General features: G+C 37.5%; 1 protein-coding gene across 1 annotated transcript in view; it reads left to right on the plus strand.

Moving 5' to 3' along the window:
- TMC1 (transmembrane channel-like 1) overlaps nucleotides 1-17,589 on the plus strand; it is a 137,340-nt gene that overhangs the window by 52,985 nt on the left and 66,766 nt on the right. The window contains exons 5-7 of the mRNA XM_010844885.1: nucleotides 7,788-7,878; nucleotides 9,577-9,658; nucleotides 16,615-16,721. Of these exons, the coding sequence (XP_010843187.1) occupies nucleotides 7,788-7,878; nucleotides 9,577-9,658; nucleotides 16,615-16,721 (280 nt within the window). The remainder of the gene's footprint in view (nucleotides 1-7,787; nucleotides 7,879-9,576; nucleotides 9,659-16,614; nucleotides 16,722-17,589) is intronic.

Here is a 17,589-nt window from a genome sequence, read left to right on the forward strand (position 1 = left end):
GGAGGTCACTGAGAGTCGGGCACGACAGAGCGACTTCACTTTCCCTTTTCACTTTCATGCATCGGAGAAGGAAATGGCAACCCACTCCAGTGTTCTTGCCTGGAGAATCCCAGGACAGGGGAGCCTGGTGGGCTGCCGTCTCTGGGGTCTCACAGAGTTGGACACGACTGAAGCAACTTAGCAGCAGCAGCAGCATACCAATCCCATGACGTAAGTAATAATGTTATTCTGAGGAAACTGGAGATACTGAGCTCAATTCCTAGCTGTGCTGTGCCACTTACTGTCTGGGTAAATTTGGACACCTCTTTTACTGACCTAATCCTCAGTTTCCTCATCTCTGTAATGGGGATAAAAATAGTTCCCACCTTGCAGGATTTGGCGGGGATTAAATGAGATGATGGATGTAAACTGCCTGGCTTATGGCAAACATTCAGTACATTAACTGTCATTGCTGTGACTTTCCCTGGTCATATTTTATAGGCGAGAAAGTTTGGGATCAACAACAGCTCCCCAAAAGCACACGGCTAATATTATGTGACAGAGCCAAGATTCAAATCTGTGTCTCAGTTATATGATACAGATCACAGAATTGAATAGAAATGTGGTCCTAGTCAACAGAGTGTGTGTGTTAGTTGCTTAATCGTTTCCAACTCTTTGTGACCCCATGGACAGTAGCCCATATAATTTTCCAGGTGAGAATACTGGAGTCGGTAGCCATTCCCTACTCTAAGGAATCTTCCTGACCCAGGGATCAAACCAAGGACTCCTGCATTGCAGGCAGATTCTTTACTGCCTGAGCCACAGGGAGGCTCTTTTTGTCTCTAATCACAGACTCCCCTGCTGTCCAAGCATCCTGTACTCTCTGCAATAGCACAGAATGGCAGGAGCAGAACTTGGGCTGGCACCTAGCATTCCTCCCAGGAGCATTGTATCTGGGGCTTCTGAAACCAGACACCTGGGCCCCCTCATCAGGTCTCAGATGTAAAGCTGAATTCTCTCCTGCTTTTTTGGTAATAAGATGAATTCCCACTATATTCACATCTCACTAGGGTCACAGTCTAAGGGGAAATGGACTGGCTTTCTGCAACTGCCTGGAAGTTTCTAGTCCTCAACTTTTTACTTATTTGGAGAGTCAGCACAAAATTGGTCAGCCCTATTAGTTCTATTGCTGTTAATGATAGTTACTGTTTATGGTGATCTTCCTGTTTGCCATGGACACATTACATACATTATTACAAAACACATTACAGACATTCTTTCTTATAAAGCATAAACAACCCTTGGGATAGCTATTACTATCTCTATTTTAAAGATGAAGCAGCTGAACATCTTACCCATTATGACTACTGTCACCAGCATCCTTGTTTTAAAAGCACATGTTTTAATCATCAGTTCCAGTATTAGGATGATTTAAAAGAATTCTATCAGTCTAATTATGGAGTTATATTATCTAAGAAGGCCTATAATCCTTATTTTCCATTTCTGTACATTAGACTATCTTCTTATCTCCTCAATTTTCTTTCAATTACTCAGTAATATTTTAGGAAAAGTCAGAGCTCTAAGTTTTAGTCAATTTAAATTGGTCAGTTTTTTTGTTTTTTTTTTTTTTAATGGTGGTACTTATTAGAAAAAGACTTTTCGTTCTTCTGGTTGCTTTATTGGAAAGTAGTGTTCATGAGCACAAGTTTTGATGACAGTTGGCTTAAAGACCAGTTTTGAAATGTCTTTCATTTACTTGAGCAATAAATGGGTTGCTCAATGATACCATCAAACTGAAAACAAGAGGAAAGAAAAGTCAACTTAATCTAACCCAAATGAGGAGCACGTTTCCTGGGATGAGAATGTGTCAAAGGCAGCGTAGCGTGTCCTAACTCTCTTGTGGAATCAGGGTTGTATCACGTGTTAAGGGTAAATTATCTATTTTGTAAGTTAGGCCAAAGTGTGCTCCTTCAACTAACTGTGAAAGCATTCTTGAACACCCATGAAACCTTATTATTCTAATTACCAACAAAAGGGGTTGATAAATGAATGATGAAGCCAGGTATTATTGTCATTAAATAGACCTTGCTCAATTATTTATCCCTGGGTCTGGGGTTACAGCTCAGAGAGCTGTGCATATTGTACCAGGGGTTTGAGCTCTGAGACATGGAGACTACATTACAGACTTGGCAGGCAGCTTTTGTTGAATGCAGTTCAAGGAGATGACACACGTTTTTCAGTTAGATATTTGGTTGGTTTGAGGCTAGTGGGTATTCAGAATTTATCCACAAAAACCTATTTCATGTTAGCCATAAAAAATGGCTAGAAAAATCCCTTTAAATTATCTAGAACAATACAAATGGGTAGGAAAGTAGATTCATTACAAGAAAAATATAAAAAACTTTTTTTTTTTTTTTTTGCCTTTTGGTTTTCAAAGACTCTGCTGTTTGTTTTCTTGCATTCTGACATCTGTTATGGCTACTTTAGTGTGATAAGTATCACTTAGTGTTTATCTCCATATTGGATATTTTCTTTTTCTATCTTGTTTCTAACAGCACAGTTAGAAGATATTGTCTTCTGGTTAAGAAATCTGTTATCAGGAAGGATGGGATTGGGTGATGCTAGTTTCTTCCATCCTAAAATCATGCCAGCTAATTGTAAAGGTCAGCCCTGAAAACAGTGTAAAGGTTTGTTCTTTCTCTGAGCTCTTCCACCTCAATTTCCCTTCTTCTATGCTTGAAAGGAGCAAGATGCTTATACCCCTCTGTTCTTGCTTAACAATTCTCTGCCCACTACCCCTGGTAGTTATTTGGCCTTGGTAGGCAGTGGGGAGCAGGAGGAGCTAGAATGGCTGGCCAAGGAGCCCTTAGGTATGAAACTATGAAACTTGGAGAAGACCTCTTGGAGAATAGAGGAGGGGGTAGGGCATTGTGCTGTGCTTAGTCATTCAGTTGTGACTGACTTTTTTGGAACCCCATAGACTGTGGCCCGCCAGGCTCCCCTGTCCATGGGGATTCTCCAGGCAAGAATACTGGAGTGGGTTGCCATGCCCTTCTCCAGGGGAACTTCCCAACCCAGGAAAAGAACCGGGGTCTCCGGCATTGCAGGCGAATTCTTTATCAGCTGAGCTACCGGGAGAAAAAAATTCATACTTGAAATTATATGGAGTGGAGTGAAGTCCAGACTTTTGTTTGAAAACTCAGAATGTGTGTGTATGTTGAGGGTGGGGTAGGGTAATACTGGAAGACAAATATGAAACTATGCCTAGCACCAGGGAGAATTTGGCAATTTAAGAGACAAAAAATAAAAACTTGTTTAGATTGTTCAAAGGAGAAGTATGTATGTAATAACTGATTTAAAAACTCTTATGGAAGCCATATAAATAAATTTTTTTTTTATGAAGTGATTACTTTAACATAAAAATATGAAGAATTCATTTGTATTTGAAATCACATATTATTCTATATTATTTACCTTTCATCGACCCAAATCCTATAATTTAACCAAAAAGGAGGACTAGTTAATAGTGGCAGTTAACAATAATTAATCATAAGACTAACTAAACATATACGTGGGAAAATTTTAACAATATTTTTATAATGTTTCTTGTCCTCTGATACAGCAATTTATTTTAACTTTTAAACTCTTTGTTTGATATTTAAATTTTACTACCTTATCATATTATTCTATAGTCTTAAAATATGTAAATATATGACTTTTTAAAGGGAGAATGAAAATATAAACATATTATCTATATTTAATAAAAAATAACGATATATTTTTTAATATGATATAATAGGATATTTTTACTTCTACTATTCCCTTTTCAAATAATACTTCTCTGAACTGCCTGTAGCATTTGGTATACCTTCTTCTCCTTCATGTAGTGGTGACTGAATATAGTCAAATGTAAAATTCTCTTTGACTTGCGACTCTGCTCTTATCAAGCCTACAATTTAGTGTTCTAGTGTCAGTCCACTGACACTAGATTTCTGTATTTTATAATTTAATTTACAATTAATTTTTTGGTGATTTCAACTTGTTTATAACCTTGACTTCCCTGTCTCTTAAATTTTGCTAGTTTACTGTTCCTGTAACATAATTATCAGCTCACAAAATTTAAAACCTATGGAGTAGATTAGCTATTCCTTTACACTTCTGATTGCTTAGAGCAGTCTTGTTTTCTAATTGGCCACTCAAATAGAAAGCAATATAACTCTAATAGGCCAAACTGATGTTCTTTAATTATCTCCTAAATATCAAGAGCTATGGATATGTCTGTAAAGTGGTCACTTTATTACATTTGAAAAACAAATTTTGATTTTACTACTAAGAAGAATTTTTGGTTCTCCATTTATAGAGAATGATGTGATAATTCCTACATATACTTGGTCTTAAGAATTTCAAAATTCTTGATGCCAAATAATTGTTATAACATGATGAATGGGTTCCTAAAAATCACCACACCTTGAAAATTGGGTAATGAAAACTACAGGGCTTACAGAATAATGGGAATGGGGCATAACATTCAGGAACATCATAGGTGACATATTTTAAAAAGAGAAATTTAAGAAAACGGCAGCAACATTTTACACATGTTAAATGGCTGAGAAATGCATAAATATTGCAATAAATATGGCTGTTTACCTTGAAAAAGATCTGAAGTTTGCTTGTGGAAATGGTAAAACTTCAGTTTTTGAGTTATTGTGAAGCCTGGAAGCAGGGTCATTGTAAGTCAGCTCTGAATGGATGTGGCTTTTCTGAAACATGGGATGTCATGAAGTAGCTGGTTGATGAGGTGTGTACGTTTTGTGTATACCCTTCTAGGTTTAGGTGGATGTGATTTTTTTTTTTTTTGCATTCACTTAGCGTTTCTTGTAGATAAAAATCACACATAAGCAAACACAAAGTTTGTATTATGTTCAGGTTGTTCCATAATATAACAATCATGTTAGAACAGATTCTTGGTTTCAAAACAAGTGTTACAGTGGAACTGACAGTGTAGTAATGCCTTCAGCGCATTCACATCTATGGTCACACCTTAGATTTTCACCACCACCCAAGCAAGCAGGAAGCATTTGTTCAATTTTTGTTTGTTTGAGAATCCTGGACCTGTTAAAAGCTACACAGTAACTGAAGGAATCTGTGCAGAACTTGCTCAGGTGTGTGCAAGTCCTGAGCAAGTGCACTTTCTTTGGAAAAACAGGATTCTCCTCAGCATGGGTATGAAAGAAAGTGAAAGTGTTAGTTGCTCCACTGTGTCTGACTCTTTGCAACCCTGTAGACTGGAGCCCGCCAGGCTCTTCTCTCCATGGAATTCTCCAGGCAAGAATACTAAAGTGGGTTGCCATGTCCTCCTTCTGGAGAAGGAAATGGCAACCCACTCCAGTACTCTTGCCTGGAAAATCCCATGGGTGGAGGAGCCTGGTAGGCTGCAGTCCATGGGGTCGCTAAAAGTCGGACACGACTGAGCAACTTCATTTTCACTTTTTACTTTCCTGCATTGGAGAAGGAAATGGCAAGCCACTCCAGTGTTCTTGCCTGGAGAATCCCAGGGACGGGGGAGCCTCGTGGGCTTCCGTCTATGGGGTCGCACAGATTCGGACACGACTGACACGACTTAGCAGCAGCAGCAGCAGCAGCATGTCCTCCTTCAGGGGATCTAACCTGGGTCTCCTGCATTGCAGGCAGATTCTTTACTGTCTGAACTACCAGGGAAGCCCCAGCATGGGTATGCTGCTGCTGCTGCTAAGTCGCTTCAGTCGTGTCCGACTCTGTGTGACCCTGTCCCTGAGATTCTCCAGGCAAGAATATTGGAGTGGGTTGCCATTTCCTTCTCCAGTGCATGAAAGTGGAAAGTAAAAGTGAAGTCACTCAGTCGTGCCCGACTCTTAGCGACCTCATGGACTGCAGCCTACCAGGCTCCTCTGTCCATGGGATTTTCCAGGCAAGAGTATTGGAGTGGGTTGCCATTGCCTTCTCCGAGCACGGGTATAGAGAGTGACAAAAACATGGACAAGGTTATAGAGACAAATCACAGAGGCTGGGTTAAACTCAGGTTACTTGATTTTCAGTTTATATCAGTTCAGCATTTTATAAAGTGTCTGTTAGGTACCATACTCACTTCTGTCTTCTCATCTCTATAACACATAGTTAAAGTTTAACTGTGATATGCTTGTTTTTGATTGCCTGCATTTAAAACCCAGCCATGAGAGTTCAGTTTATACTTGTTGATATGGCTTTATCAAACATCCTAGACTGTAGAATGTTTTAGAAACTGTTTTTCAATTAATCTTCACAGCCCAGAAGTCCTGTTGAATGTCAGAGTGTTTCACAAGGCCAGCCTAATAACTCTTCTTCATTTCTAGGAAGCTGTCCTATTTAGTTTCTGAGAAGGCAGGAGAGAAGGGTGTGATTCCAAAGTCTAGGAATGACTGCCTTTGAGCATTAATTGATGTGGATAATACAGTTTTTAGACACTTCCCTATTTCCATCTACCTGAATTATGCCAGTCATGTCTATTTCAAGTTTACTTGAAAATACGTTTACTAAACACGTCTTATGATCCAAGTAGTGAGCAGTGCTGTAGGAGAAAAAAAGGGTAAGATATTGTCCCTGCCATCAAAGAAATGATGTGGGGAGTCTGATGTCTGAAGAGAATCTTCTCCATTGTGCTTGTGTTTTTATGGCAGACCATGGGTAGGTGCCCATGTATGGGTGAATAATAGGGCACCATTGTTTAGTTATCGGCTAAAGTAGCAGGCATGTGCTGTTTTGATCACTGGTTATTGTAAAATCATGAGTTTAGCACTGATTCTGAGGAACACAAAAATATCCTTCATCAACTTAAGGATGAAGTTTTTAAAGAATACTTTGTGTGTTGTTTGTAGTCATGTACTAAGGGGCCACCTAACTGATGACAGTGTTGTAGAACCAATGTCCAGGTTTGGATTATCTCTTGGTTCTCTTGGGTTATGCCTTTTATGGCCCCTGAGAGGTCAGGGCAAGCCTGGACTGCCTCTATTTGTAAAATTCTTTCCAAATTGCAAACAGGCAACGATAGCAAAAATGACTAAAAAAGGTTATAAAAGTTGTAGCGTATTTAACATGTTCACTTTATCCGTTTTGATGAGTTGATGCTTTTTAACGCACACAAAGACACTGATGTGACTACTGTAAAAGTACAAATATTTGGGAATAATGTTAAAGTTTAAATTTGAAACCCTTTGAGAATGTGAGGCCAAAGATTATTCCTTTCCTTTTCTCTCTTCCCTAAACCCCTTTGCTTTATATAGTATGATTTTTCTGTTTTAAGTCATAATTGCTTTTATGAGATTAAATACCAGGTCAATAAGTGTGTTCTATGTCAGTTTGTCCCAAACTCTCTGCACTATTTTTTTTTTAAGCAATCCTTAAAAAAGAAGGAAAGTATTTTAAAATAAACATTCTGACTGCCAGAATCTGAAATAAACTTCAGATTCAATTTTACATGTGGTAGAAATGAGAACTGGGGTTCTCTATTTTGATGTTTAGCATAAATTCCTTGCTTTTTGATAACTCCAGCTGATTAATAAGTGAGACTAAAACATCTTATTCTTCCTGGAGAGAATTTTAAAAACTTAAACACTTGGCTAGATTTTAAAACTTAAACATCATTTACAAATCCCAAGATTATGAAATTCAGTCACTTGTTAAGAGTTTAAAAGGGTCAAGGAGAAATAAAGCAGTAGACCTAATAAAATTAAATATCCACTACCTATATACTCTATAAATCTCCACCCACATTTTATTTTGTTTTATTTTCTCAGGGAAGCAAAAAAATTTGTGAGTGAAAATGAAGGGGCTCTTGGGAAAGGAAAAGGGAAACAGTGGTTTGCATTTAAGATGATGATGGCCAAGGTAAGTATTTTCATAGCTCAGTCAGTTTAATGCCATATAAGCTCTGTGGAAGCCACATTGCCCCCAAGGGGTTGTAAAATTGGTTCTGTTCTGAGAGAGTGAAAAAAAAAATCCAACATGTTACGTGTATACTTAGGCATGTTATGCTAGATACTCAGTACTCTGTGTTATTGAAATTTGGAGAAAGGGGTGATTCAGAAAAAAAAAAAATTTTTTTTTTGTCCTGAAAGGCTCTTTAAAGGAGTTAAAGTGAAAAATAAGTTGAGAAACATTGATTTATGGCAAAAGATTGACTTGTATAATTTTATCACTTCCAAATGTAATGGACTGTGCCCCTTTCATTTTCATTCCCTGGGAGTTATGTGGTTCTGGATCAAGGTTTCTTTCTCAAAATGTCTACAAGTTACAGAGCCATATAACTCTTCTCTACTAGGTACATCAACTATAAATTGGATAGAACATAAGAAAAAACAAATGATATGCCAATATAAACTTTTGGAAAAGATAGAAAAGAGACTAACATTTATTTAGCACTTACTATGTTCCAAGCACTGAGATAAATCCTTCTATAAAAATTGAGTCCTTATTATAAAAGTCCTTCCACATTTAATTCTCACAGCAAAGTAGGTATGTAGACATTATTATCTCCTCTTTACAAATGTTATACCACCTGATGCTAAACATGTTCCCATAGAGATGCAGTTTTGGGAATAAAGTTTATTTATCTTAAATATGAAATCTATAGGTAGATCTGATACATATTTATATATCATGGATTAGTTTTACCTGTTTTTACAGTTTAAATAAATGGAATCATACAGTATTTATGCTTTTGTTTCTTGCTTCTTTGAGCAATGTTATTTGCATGAAATATGTCCATGTCGTGGGAGTTATAGTTCATTTTTATTTATATGTTATATTCTATCATATGAAGATACTGTAATTTACTTATCCATTCGATTATAGATGAATATTTGAGTTGTTTCTGGTTTAGGTAATCTTTTGAACTTCAGACTCGTATCAAATCTTATTTAGCTACTCCTAAACATGCCTGTTTAGCTCATCCATTATCCCAGCATCATCTACACATATGCAAAGTTATCTGTCCCATCCTCATTCTTCTTCTTATGGGTAACCCAACATTGTTGGATAAAGTGGAAGGAAGATCTTTTACAAAAACTAGTTTATGATTTTTTTTTCCTTCCCTTTCCTATAACACCATGCCTTTCCATTTAGACAACTGTTTTATCTCTACCAGAATGAAAAGTCATAGCACTTAACATACTGTACAGTGTACTTGACCTAGAAGCCCTTCAAAGCAGGAACTGTGCCTTATTTATAGTTCCTTAATTTCTTCATGCAATGAATATTTAATTAAACACATACCTTATTAGGTGCTAACTCAGTCCCTGCTCTCTTACTGTGTAGCAGAATAAACAGATCATTTTCAGTGGTTGGCATGTTTTCTGTAAAACAGAGAGCCAGTAAATATCTTTTAATTAAATTGGTCCAGGAGTAGGTGGGGAACAGGAGAACAAGTGAAACCTAGCATCTTCCCCTTTTACAAAAAGCACTATGTGATGCCAGAGCAATCTTTCCAAGCTCATTGTCATGTGATATTTTGGGATGAGTATGGGGGATAAACATCTTAACAAACAAGCAGTTGGGTTTTACTGTTGTACTTGGCTTTCTTTTCAGAAATGGGCAAAATTTCTCCGAGATTTTGAGAACTTCAAAGCTGCTTGTGTCCCATGGGAAAATAAAATCAAGGCAATTGAAAGTAAGTGCTCATTCTATCTCATTAGATGAGGAATACTGTCCTAGATAAATGTCTCATAAGCTTATCAGGTGGTTTTCTCAGTCCTGTACTACTGAAAAGATTAAAAACAAGAAAACAAACAAATAAAGACATTTTTATGACCTCTTTGCTCACTGTGAAGCTTTGCTAGCACTTACTAACTGCAGCACTGGAGACTCCACTCTCCTTTTCTGCATTAGACCAAAATATTCTCATTTTGACCTTGTATTTTCTTCTACACATGAAAGTCCGTATTGTGCACAATGACATCGAGTCATATCATTGGGAAAGCAGAGATTTTATTTTGGAAATGAACATGACATTGAAAATACATAATCACTTGAAATATTGTAAATCAACTGTACTTCAATTTAAAATAAATTCATATAGAAATATCAAAAAAAGAAAATATACATTCACTTGGATGTTAGACAATAATCAAAATGAGACATATCTAAAAATAGTGAAGAAATCTTAAAGCATCTTTTTCAAACCTCTGAAGGGAGAATAAGTAATAATCATCCAGAAACTCACTATCTGAATATCATATTGTGCCTTCATTTTGTACAATGTTCATAGTGTACAGAGAAAGCAGGAGAATATACCCAATCAAAAACCTATTTATTATAGTGCTCTAGGCTTATAATAAGGAAGATAAAAATTTTTTAATATTGTAAATATGATTTTGAGCATAACCTTGTTATATTCTGATTTCTAATAGTTTTGAGTAGAATCTGATTTTCCTCCATACCCCTCCAGATAGCAGGGCAGATTTTCCTGCTGGCTAAATGTGGTGTTGCCTAATTAAAGTGGAGGCTCCATAGGGAGATAACACAGTTGATGGATATTTCACTGACAAGATTGGGCACGTTTTAGGAGTGACTACCTCTCAGTCCTCTGTCTCTCATCATCAGATGGCAATGAATTAAAATACGTCAGCTTATTAATCGAATACATAATACATAATAAAATAAATCAGCTCATTAATTCCTCCCACATATTCCTATACCAGCCCTTTCTTGCTGTATTTTTCTCAACACTTATCACTATCTAAAATACAGTATTTTTCATTTAATTTAAAAATAAATTATTAAATAAATAATAAATAAAGTAATTAAATGAAAAATACAGTCATTTCACTTCATCTTGTTCATTTCTTCCAATAGATATGAAGGCAGAACATTTGTTTTGTTCACTCCTGGACCCCCAGACCTAGAATATGCTTAATCTTAATGAATGTGCTGAATAAAATTAAATTTCCAAATGGAAATGGAAAAATAAATTTCTAAAACTCTTGCTGTTTCCATTTTGATCCCAGTAGGGCCTGGATCCCAATACTAATGTGGACCAGGTACTCACTTGTTGACTTTCAACTTTTTTTCATATGAAAAATAGATTTGATAATTCTTGCTGTGAAGTTTTGTGTCATATGGTGATGCCATGGAGTTTAACTGTTATGCCAGCCTTGTAAAAGGACCTTGCCTAAAACCGCATGGTTACCTGCTGAGAAGCACCTTATCAACCACATTGGATTGCATATTTTGCTGAAGAAGCTGTACATTGGTACTCCAGGAGTACAAATATAACCTATACTTACTTCACTCCTGTATTACTATGAAAACCATGGATTAAATCATTGAATTCTTTCAAGCTGGAGATTACAAGCCTTTCTCAGAATCAAAATCTACTTCTTCCTAATAGTAAATTACAGCATCAAAGTTAAAGTGTGATACAGACTTAGAGAACAGACTTATGGTTCCCAGGGATGGTTGGGGGAAGGGATAGTTAGGACATTTGGGGTGGACATGTATACACTGCTATATTTAAAATAGGTAACTTACAAGGACCTACTGTATAGCACAGGGAACTCTACTCAATGTTATATGGCAGCCTGGATGGGAGGGGAGTTTGCGGGAGAATGGATACATGTATGTGTATGGCTGAGTCTCTTCACTGTTCACCTGAAACTATCACAACATGGTTAATGAGCTATACAAAATAAAAAGTTGAAAAAAAGACAGTTTTCAGAAACAGGAGACATAAAAAAAAAAACTAAGGTGTGATAGACTACTTTTTTTTTAAGACCAGAAATAGCTTTAGACAGGCAACCTTAAGCACAGAGTTTAAACTACATGTTTCCCTGCTGGCCTAAGGGCTCCAGAAAAATGTAAATTAAATTTGCCACATTTAATTCCCCATCCTTAGATCAGTTTGACAGAAACTGTGTTCTGAATCCTTGCCTAACAAGATGGTATTTATATTGTACTTCACAGCAGGTAATTTAATTGGTCTTTTCCCATTTAGAAATGCTCATATTTATCTGCTTGTCTTATTACCCATCTGTTCAAGAGGAAATTATCACCATGACAGACTACAAATTACTCTGTCTTAATAATAAATATCCAGAGGGAGATATGAAACCTTAACATTAATTTAAAAGATACACAAGAAAATTCAGGAAAAAGAATATTGTATAAGGTTTAGACTTCATTTTAATAAATACCAAAGACTTTTAATATATTAATAATTTACTAATGAAACAGAATTTATTCATTAGATTAAAGAGAAAGGAATTGGTCATTGATGGGCACAATCCAGATTTGTAAATTTGATCAGCCTTAGCTGTTTGATGGATATTACCTATATCTATTCTCTCACACACACATTCATTGCATATTTATTCTATATAGCATAAAATAGTATTTAAAAAATTTTTTTTTAATGAATTTAACTATGATTATCCCAGGTGGCACTAGTGGTAAAGAATCTGCCTGCCAATGCAGGAGACATAAGAGTTGCAGGTTCGATCCCTGGGTTGGGAAGATCCCCTGGAGAAGGAAATGGCAACCCACTCCAGTATTCTCCCCTGAAGAATCCCATGGATGGAGGAGCTTGGTAGGCTACAGTCCACGGGGTCGCAAAGAGTCGGACACGACTGAGTGACTTCACTTTCACTTTCTACAAGAATAAGTCTAAGCACATGGAAATTACTGTTCTTTTAATTATGCTCATTTAGCTACACTGTAGAAAGGTTTCTTTTTTTTTTTTTTTAGGAAATGCCAGTTTCAGTCAACAATCCCTGGGAGGATAGAACCACTGGGCTAAGTGAATATGAAGAGGGAAAAGGTTTTCTTTTTCATTTTTTGTGTTGAGAAAGGGAAAGGGCATATGGAACTTTGATGTCAACCCATGGATTTGTTTTCTCTTCTTTGTGATCTTTGTTTTTGTTTTGTTAGTGTTCTTTCCTCCTCTGCCATTGGTAGATGTCACACAGAAGGAACACTGCCTTCTGGACTTCTCGGTCTCTTTGACCTGTGTCTGGATCTTTCCTACGATCACTCTAACTTTGATGAAATCTATTTTCCTACAATTCATTTTCTTTATACCTAGGATTTTGCAGAGAAAAGCCTTAGTTTTCACTTCCCTACCTCCCCAAAAAATTGTGGTGAAGCCACTTTCAAGTCTAAAAACTCGAGTTTATAAGCTTTGGGATCGAATGTATATTTCACCCATAATATATATGGATTATATATAGGGTGGATGTGTTTGTGCATCCTCAGTTGCTCAGCTGTGTCTGACTCTTTGCGACCCTATGGACTGTAGCCTGCCTGCCAGGCTTCTCTGTCTGTGAAATTCTCCAGGCAAGAATGCTAGAGTGGGTTGCCATTTCCTTCTCTAAGAGATTTTCCTGATGCAGGGATTGAGCCCAGGTCTCCTGCATTGCAGGCAAATTCTTTACTATCTGAGCCACTAGAGAAGCCCATATATTATGTAAGGGGTATTTTTTGAAATATTTTAATTTGCTTTTCTTTTTTGCTTTTAGGTATATTTACACTTATCTGCCAGGGATTGTGTATGGGAGAGTGGGAAAGGGTGGTCCATGGTGCTAATTAGAAGAGCAAAAGCATAAAAGGCCAGGAAGGAAGGAAAGAAAAAAGGAGGGAGGGAAAGAGGGAAGGATGGGTCAGTATCCTATGCTCAGAACTCTATATCAGAGGGTTTCACATGTATTTTCAGGGAAAAGCTTGCCACGGAAACCTAGAGACAAATATTCTCCAGTTAATGAATAACTGTAATGACTAATAAGCTGGAAGTCCACTGCCTTCAATAAAACATGACAAGTGAACCTGGCTGAGGCAGCCCTTGGGTAGTTGTTACCAGAGAAGACAGATAACAACCATGAAATGATATGAAATCACTGGGAGCCAGGTGGATGATCAGATGTCCTCGGAGAGGAGGATCTGCTCCAGCATTTCTACAGATAGACCAGTGCATCCAGTTACAACACCTGGCGGGGGGCGGGCATGTTTATCAACAGCACACACTTTTTGAAATTTTGTAGAACTCAGTACCCCTCTACAAAATGAAATGAATCCAAATACAAAATGTCCAACTGGGGCTTCCCAGGCCGTGCTAGTGGTAAAGAACCTGCCTACCAATGCAGGAGACATAAGAGACATGGATTCAATCCTGGGGTCAAGAAGATGCCCTGGAGGAGGGCATGGCAACCCACTCCAATATTCTTGCCTGGAAAACTCCATGGACAGAAGAGCCTGGCGGGCTACAGTTCATACATAAGGTTGCAAAGAGTTGAACATGACTGAAGCAATTTAACATGCCTTCATGCATGCACAATGTCCAATTAGACACTGAATTCCTTTTAAGTTTCTATAAAAACTGTCACTGTGTTCTGAGAGTAAGTAAGATGGTACCTAAAGAATGGACTAAATTCTGGAAATAGAGGTCTGACTCTCATATGAGCTTGGCTTTATCTTAGTAAGCAGAGGCTGAAATTTGCTCCACACTAACTTCCCTCCTCCGGTAATAATGCTTCCCCATCAGCAATGCTTCAAAGCTAGAGACTCCAAGAAAACCAGTGTTCCCCAGGAGGTGCTTTGCTGAATGAGTCAGGACAAAGGGCCTGATGCAGATAGTAGCTGAGAATGTTCCCTGGTTTTTCTTGGGCAATGAAAATGAAAATTAGGAAGACTGGGGAAACTAGCAACTTGCTATTGAATCTTAAATGATTATCAAAGGACATTGGCTTTTATTAATCTGTGAAATTTCAACCTGAGACTCAAATTCAGTTTTTTCTTCCTTTTCCATTCTCTGATTTAAGAGAATGCTTTTATTTGGTTTTTCTTCGTCAATAAGAATTGGACAGATCACTTTACTTACCTGAGGTGTGAGTTGACAGCACATTCTTGCTTGTCCCCTCCCAATTAATTCCCCAGGCCTGAAGTGAGTGTTAAAATGTGAAGTCTCCCTGCCCACTCCCACTGCTTAACACTTGTCAATGACTTTTCGTCACATTTAAAATAAAACGCTCACTTTTTACCTTTCCTTAAGAGGCCCTACACCCACTGTCATTTGGTTTCTTCATCTGCATCCATCTCCATTTTCCTTTATTCATTGTACTCCAACCGGAAGCCTTTAGGTTTGTTCCTCAATTGTCCTGGGCTCTGGCTTCCCTCATGATATTTGTCCCTGCATTTTCCTCTGCTTGAGCTGCTCTTCCCCAGCTCTGGACACTGCTGCCTGTTCCTTCAACTTTAGATCTCTGCTCAAATGTTACCTTCTTTCATTTCAGCCTCTGCTTACTAAGATGAGGCCAAGCTCACATGAGAGTCAGACCTTCCTCCACAAACCCATCTAAAGCAACCCCTCTCAATATTTTACCTTCTTCCCTCTAGGACTGATCTGGATAAATTATTATATATACTTTTATAAATTTATGATCATAATGTAATGTAGTATATATTATGATGGATGTATACTTCTTTATGTCTTTTTAAATTATTGCATATTTCTTATTTCCACACCTCAATAAAATATAATTTGTATTAGGGCAGCAATCCTGTCTCTGATATTATGTTTCACATCTAAGATAATTCCTGACAGAAGGTAAACATGTGAAAAATGAATGAATGGGCTTCAGCTTCTACACTATCTATGAAATGCCCCATCTGCTCAGAACAGCACGGAATGGTCTATAGGATGTGTGTGTGTGTTCGTCACTCAGTTATGTCCAACTCTTTGTGACATCATGGACTGTAGCCTGCCAGGCTCCTCTCCATAAAAGATGTGGTAAACTATGGAAAGAATATTGTTGCTTGAGGAAAAAAGAGGAAGAAGCACAGTAGTTATAATGATAGCTAACCACTGGCCAGGCATTGTAGTAACTGTAATAGGGAGGAATTTTTGTGTTCTGTTATGTTAACCACTAAAGGGATGTTGCCTGTAAGTTTAAATTATACATAATGGCCTGTTTCTGGGAATCCTGCCTTCCAGGTAATGAGCATTAAGCTAAAATATCTCTGTTTAGCTCATGAGGAACATTCTCATCAGGTCTACCTATGAATGACTAAAGGAAGGAAGAAATTAACACATTCCCTCTGGAAGCTAGCTGGAATTAGGAAGTGTTTGACTTTTTTCCCTCTGCTTTTAGTATAAAGGAAACCTAACTTCTAAACCAGGCCAGATAGTTCTTTGGGGGCATAACTTCACCATCTTCTTGGTTTGCTGGCTTTCTGAATAAAGTCATTACCAACAACTCATCTCTTGGTTTATTGACCTGTTGTGTGGTGAGTAGTATGAGCTTGGGCTCAATAACATAACCAGTTTATATAGATTTTCTCACTTAACTGTGTTAACTCAAAGAATAAAATGAACTCTTCAAATGGCAACTCTGGCTGCTGAGCAAAAGGCAGGAAGATGGACTCTAAAGATGTAGTAATTGTGCAGAATGCACATCTACTTTTATCATGTTAACATTTTCTCTTTCTGGATAGAAAAAAAAAAATGCTAGAGCCTGTAAAAGTGAAAAAAAATCAATGTGTTGCAATGATGCAATGAGATGACTCAATTTGGAAGACACCAAGACTTGGCTTTTGTCTTGTTTTGCCCCCTCTCTCAAACTTTTATTTTCTTTTTAATAGGTCAGTTTGGCTCATCAGTGGCTTCATACTTCCTCTTTTTGAGATGGATGTATGGAGTAAACATGGTTCTCTTTATCCTGACATTCAGCCTTATCATGTTGCCAGAGGTAAGATTCTGACTTCTAGTTTATAAAACATGCTGCAACAAGCTTCTTATGCAAGCACTCTACTAAAAAAACTCCACTCTTTAAGAGCAGAATGCCTATCTAGCTACCTATGCTGTTAGAGTAATAGTATTTGTAACAAATTAATCTTCAAAATGGTGTCCATCAACCAAAGGTCCTAATTCTTCTCTGAAGAGTATGTGGCCTCCTGAAATAATAAATAAAATGTGTGTGCCTGTTTAAATGTACATTTATCTGTGGAAAGTTTCACAGATTCTATCAGATTCATAAGGTGGTCCCTATGCCCAAATATTAATTACTCAAGAGAAAGACTTTGACATCTTGTGAGTTGCATGTATTTATTTTGCCAAGTTAGCTTTGAAAAAGATACTATTTAATGCAACTTTGCAAAAAGCAGAGAAGAAAAGGAAAGATATAAGCATCTGAATGCAGAGTTCCAAAGAGAAAGATAAGAGATAAGAGAGAGTTCCAAAGAGAGAGAGAGATAAGAAAGCCTTCCTCAGCGATCAATGCAAAGAAATAGAGGAAAACAATAGAATGGGAAAGTCTAGAGATCTCTTCAAGAAAATTAGAGACACCAAGGGAACATTTCATGCAAAGATGGGCTAAATAAAGGACAGAAATGGTAGGGACCTAACAGAAGCAGAAGATATTAAGAAGAGGTGGCAAGAATACACAGAAGAACTGTACAAAAAAGATCTTCATGACCCAGATAATCACGATGATGTGGTCACTCACCTAGAGCCAGACATCCTGGAATGTGAAGTCAAGTGGGCCTTAGGGAGCATCACTACGAACAAAGCTAGCGGAGGTGATGGAATTCCAGTTGAGCTATTCCAAATCCTGAAAG

Source organism: Bison bison, unplaced genomic scaffold (genome assembly GCF_000754665.1).
Source record: "Bison bison bison isolate TAMUID 2011002044 unplaced genomic scaffold, Bison_UMD1.0 scf7180017864212, whole genome shotgun sequence".
Taxonomy (NCBI): Eukaryota; Metazoa; Chordata; class Mammalia; order Artiodactyla; family Bovidae; genus Bison; species Bison bison.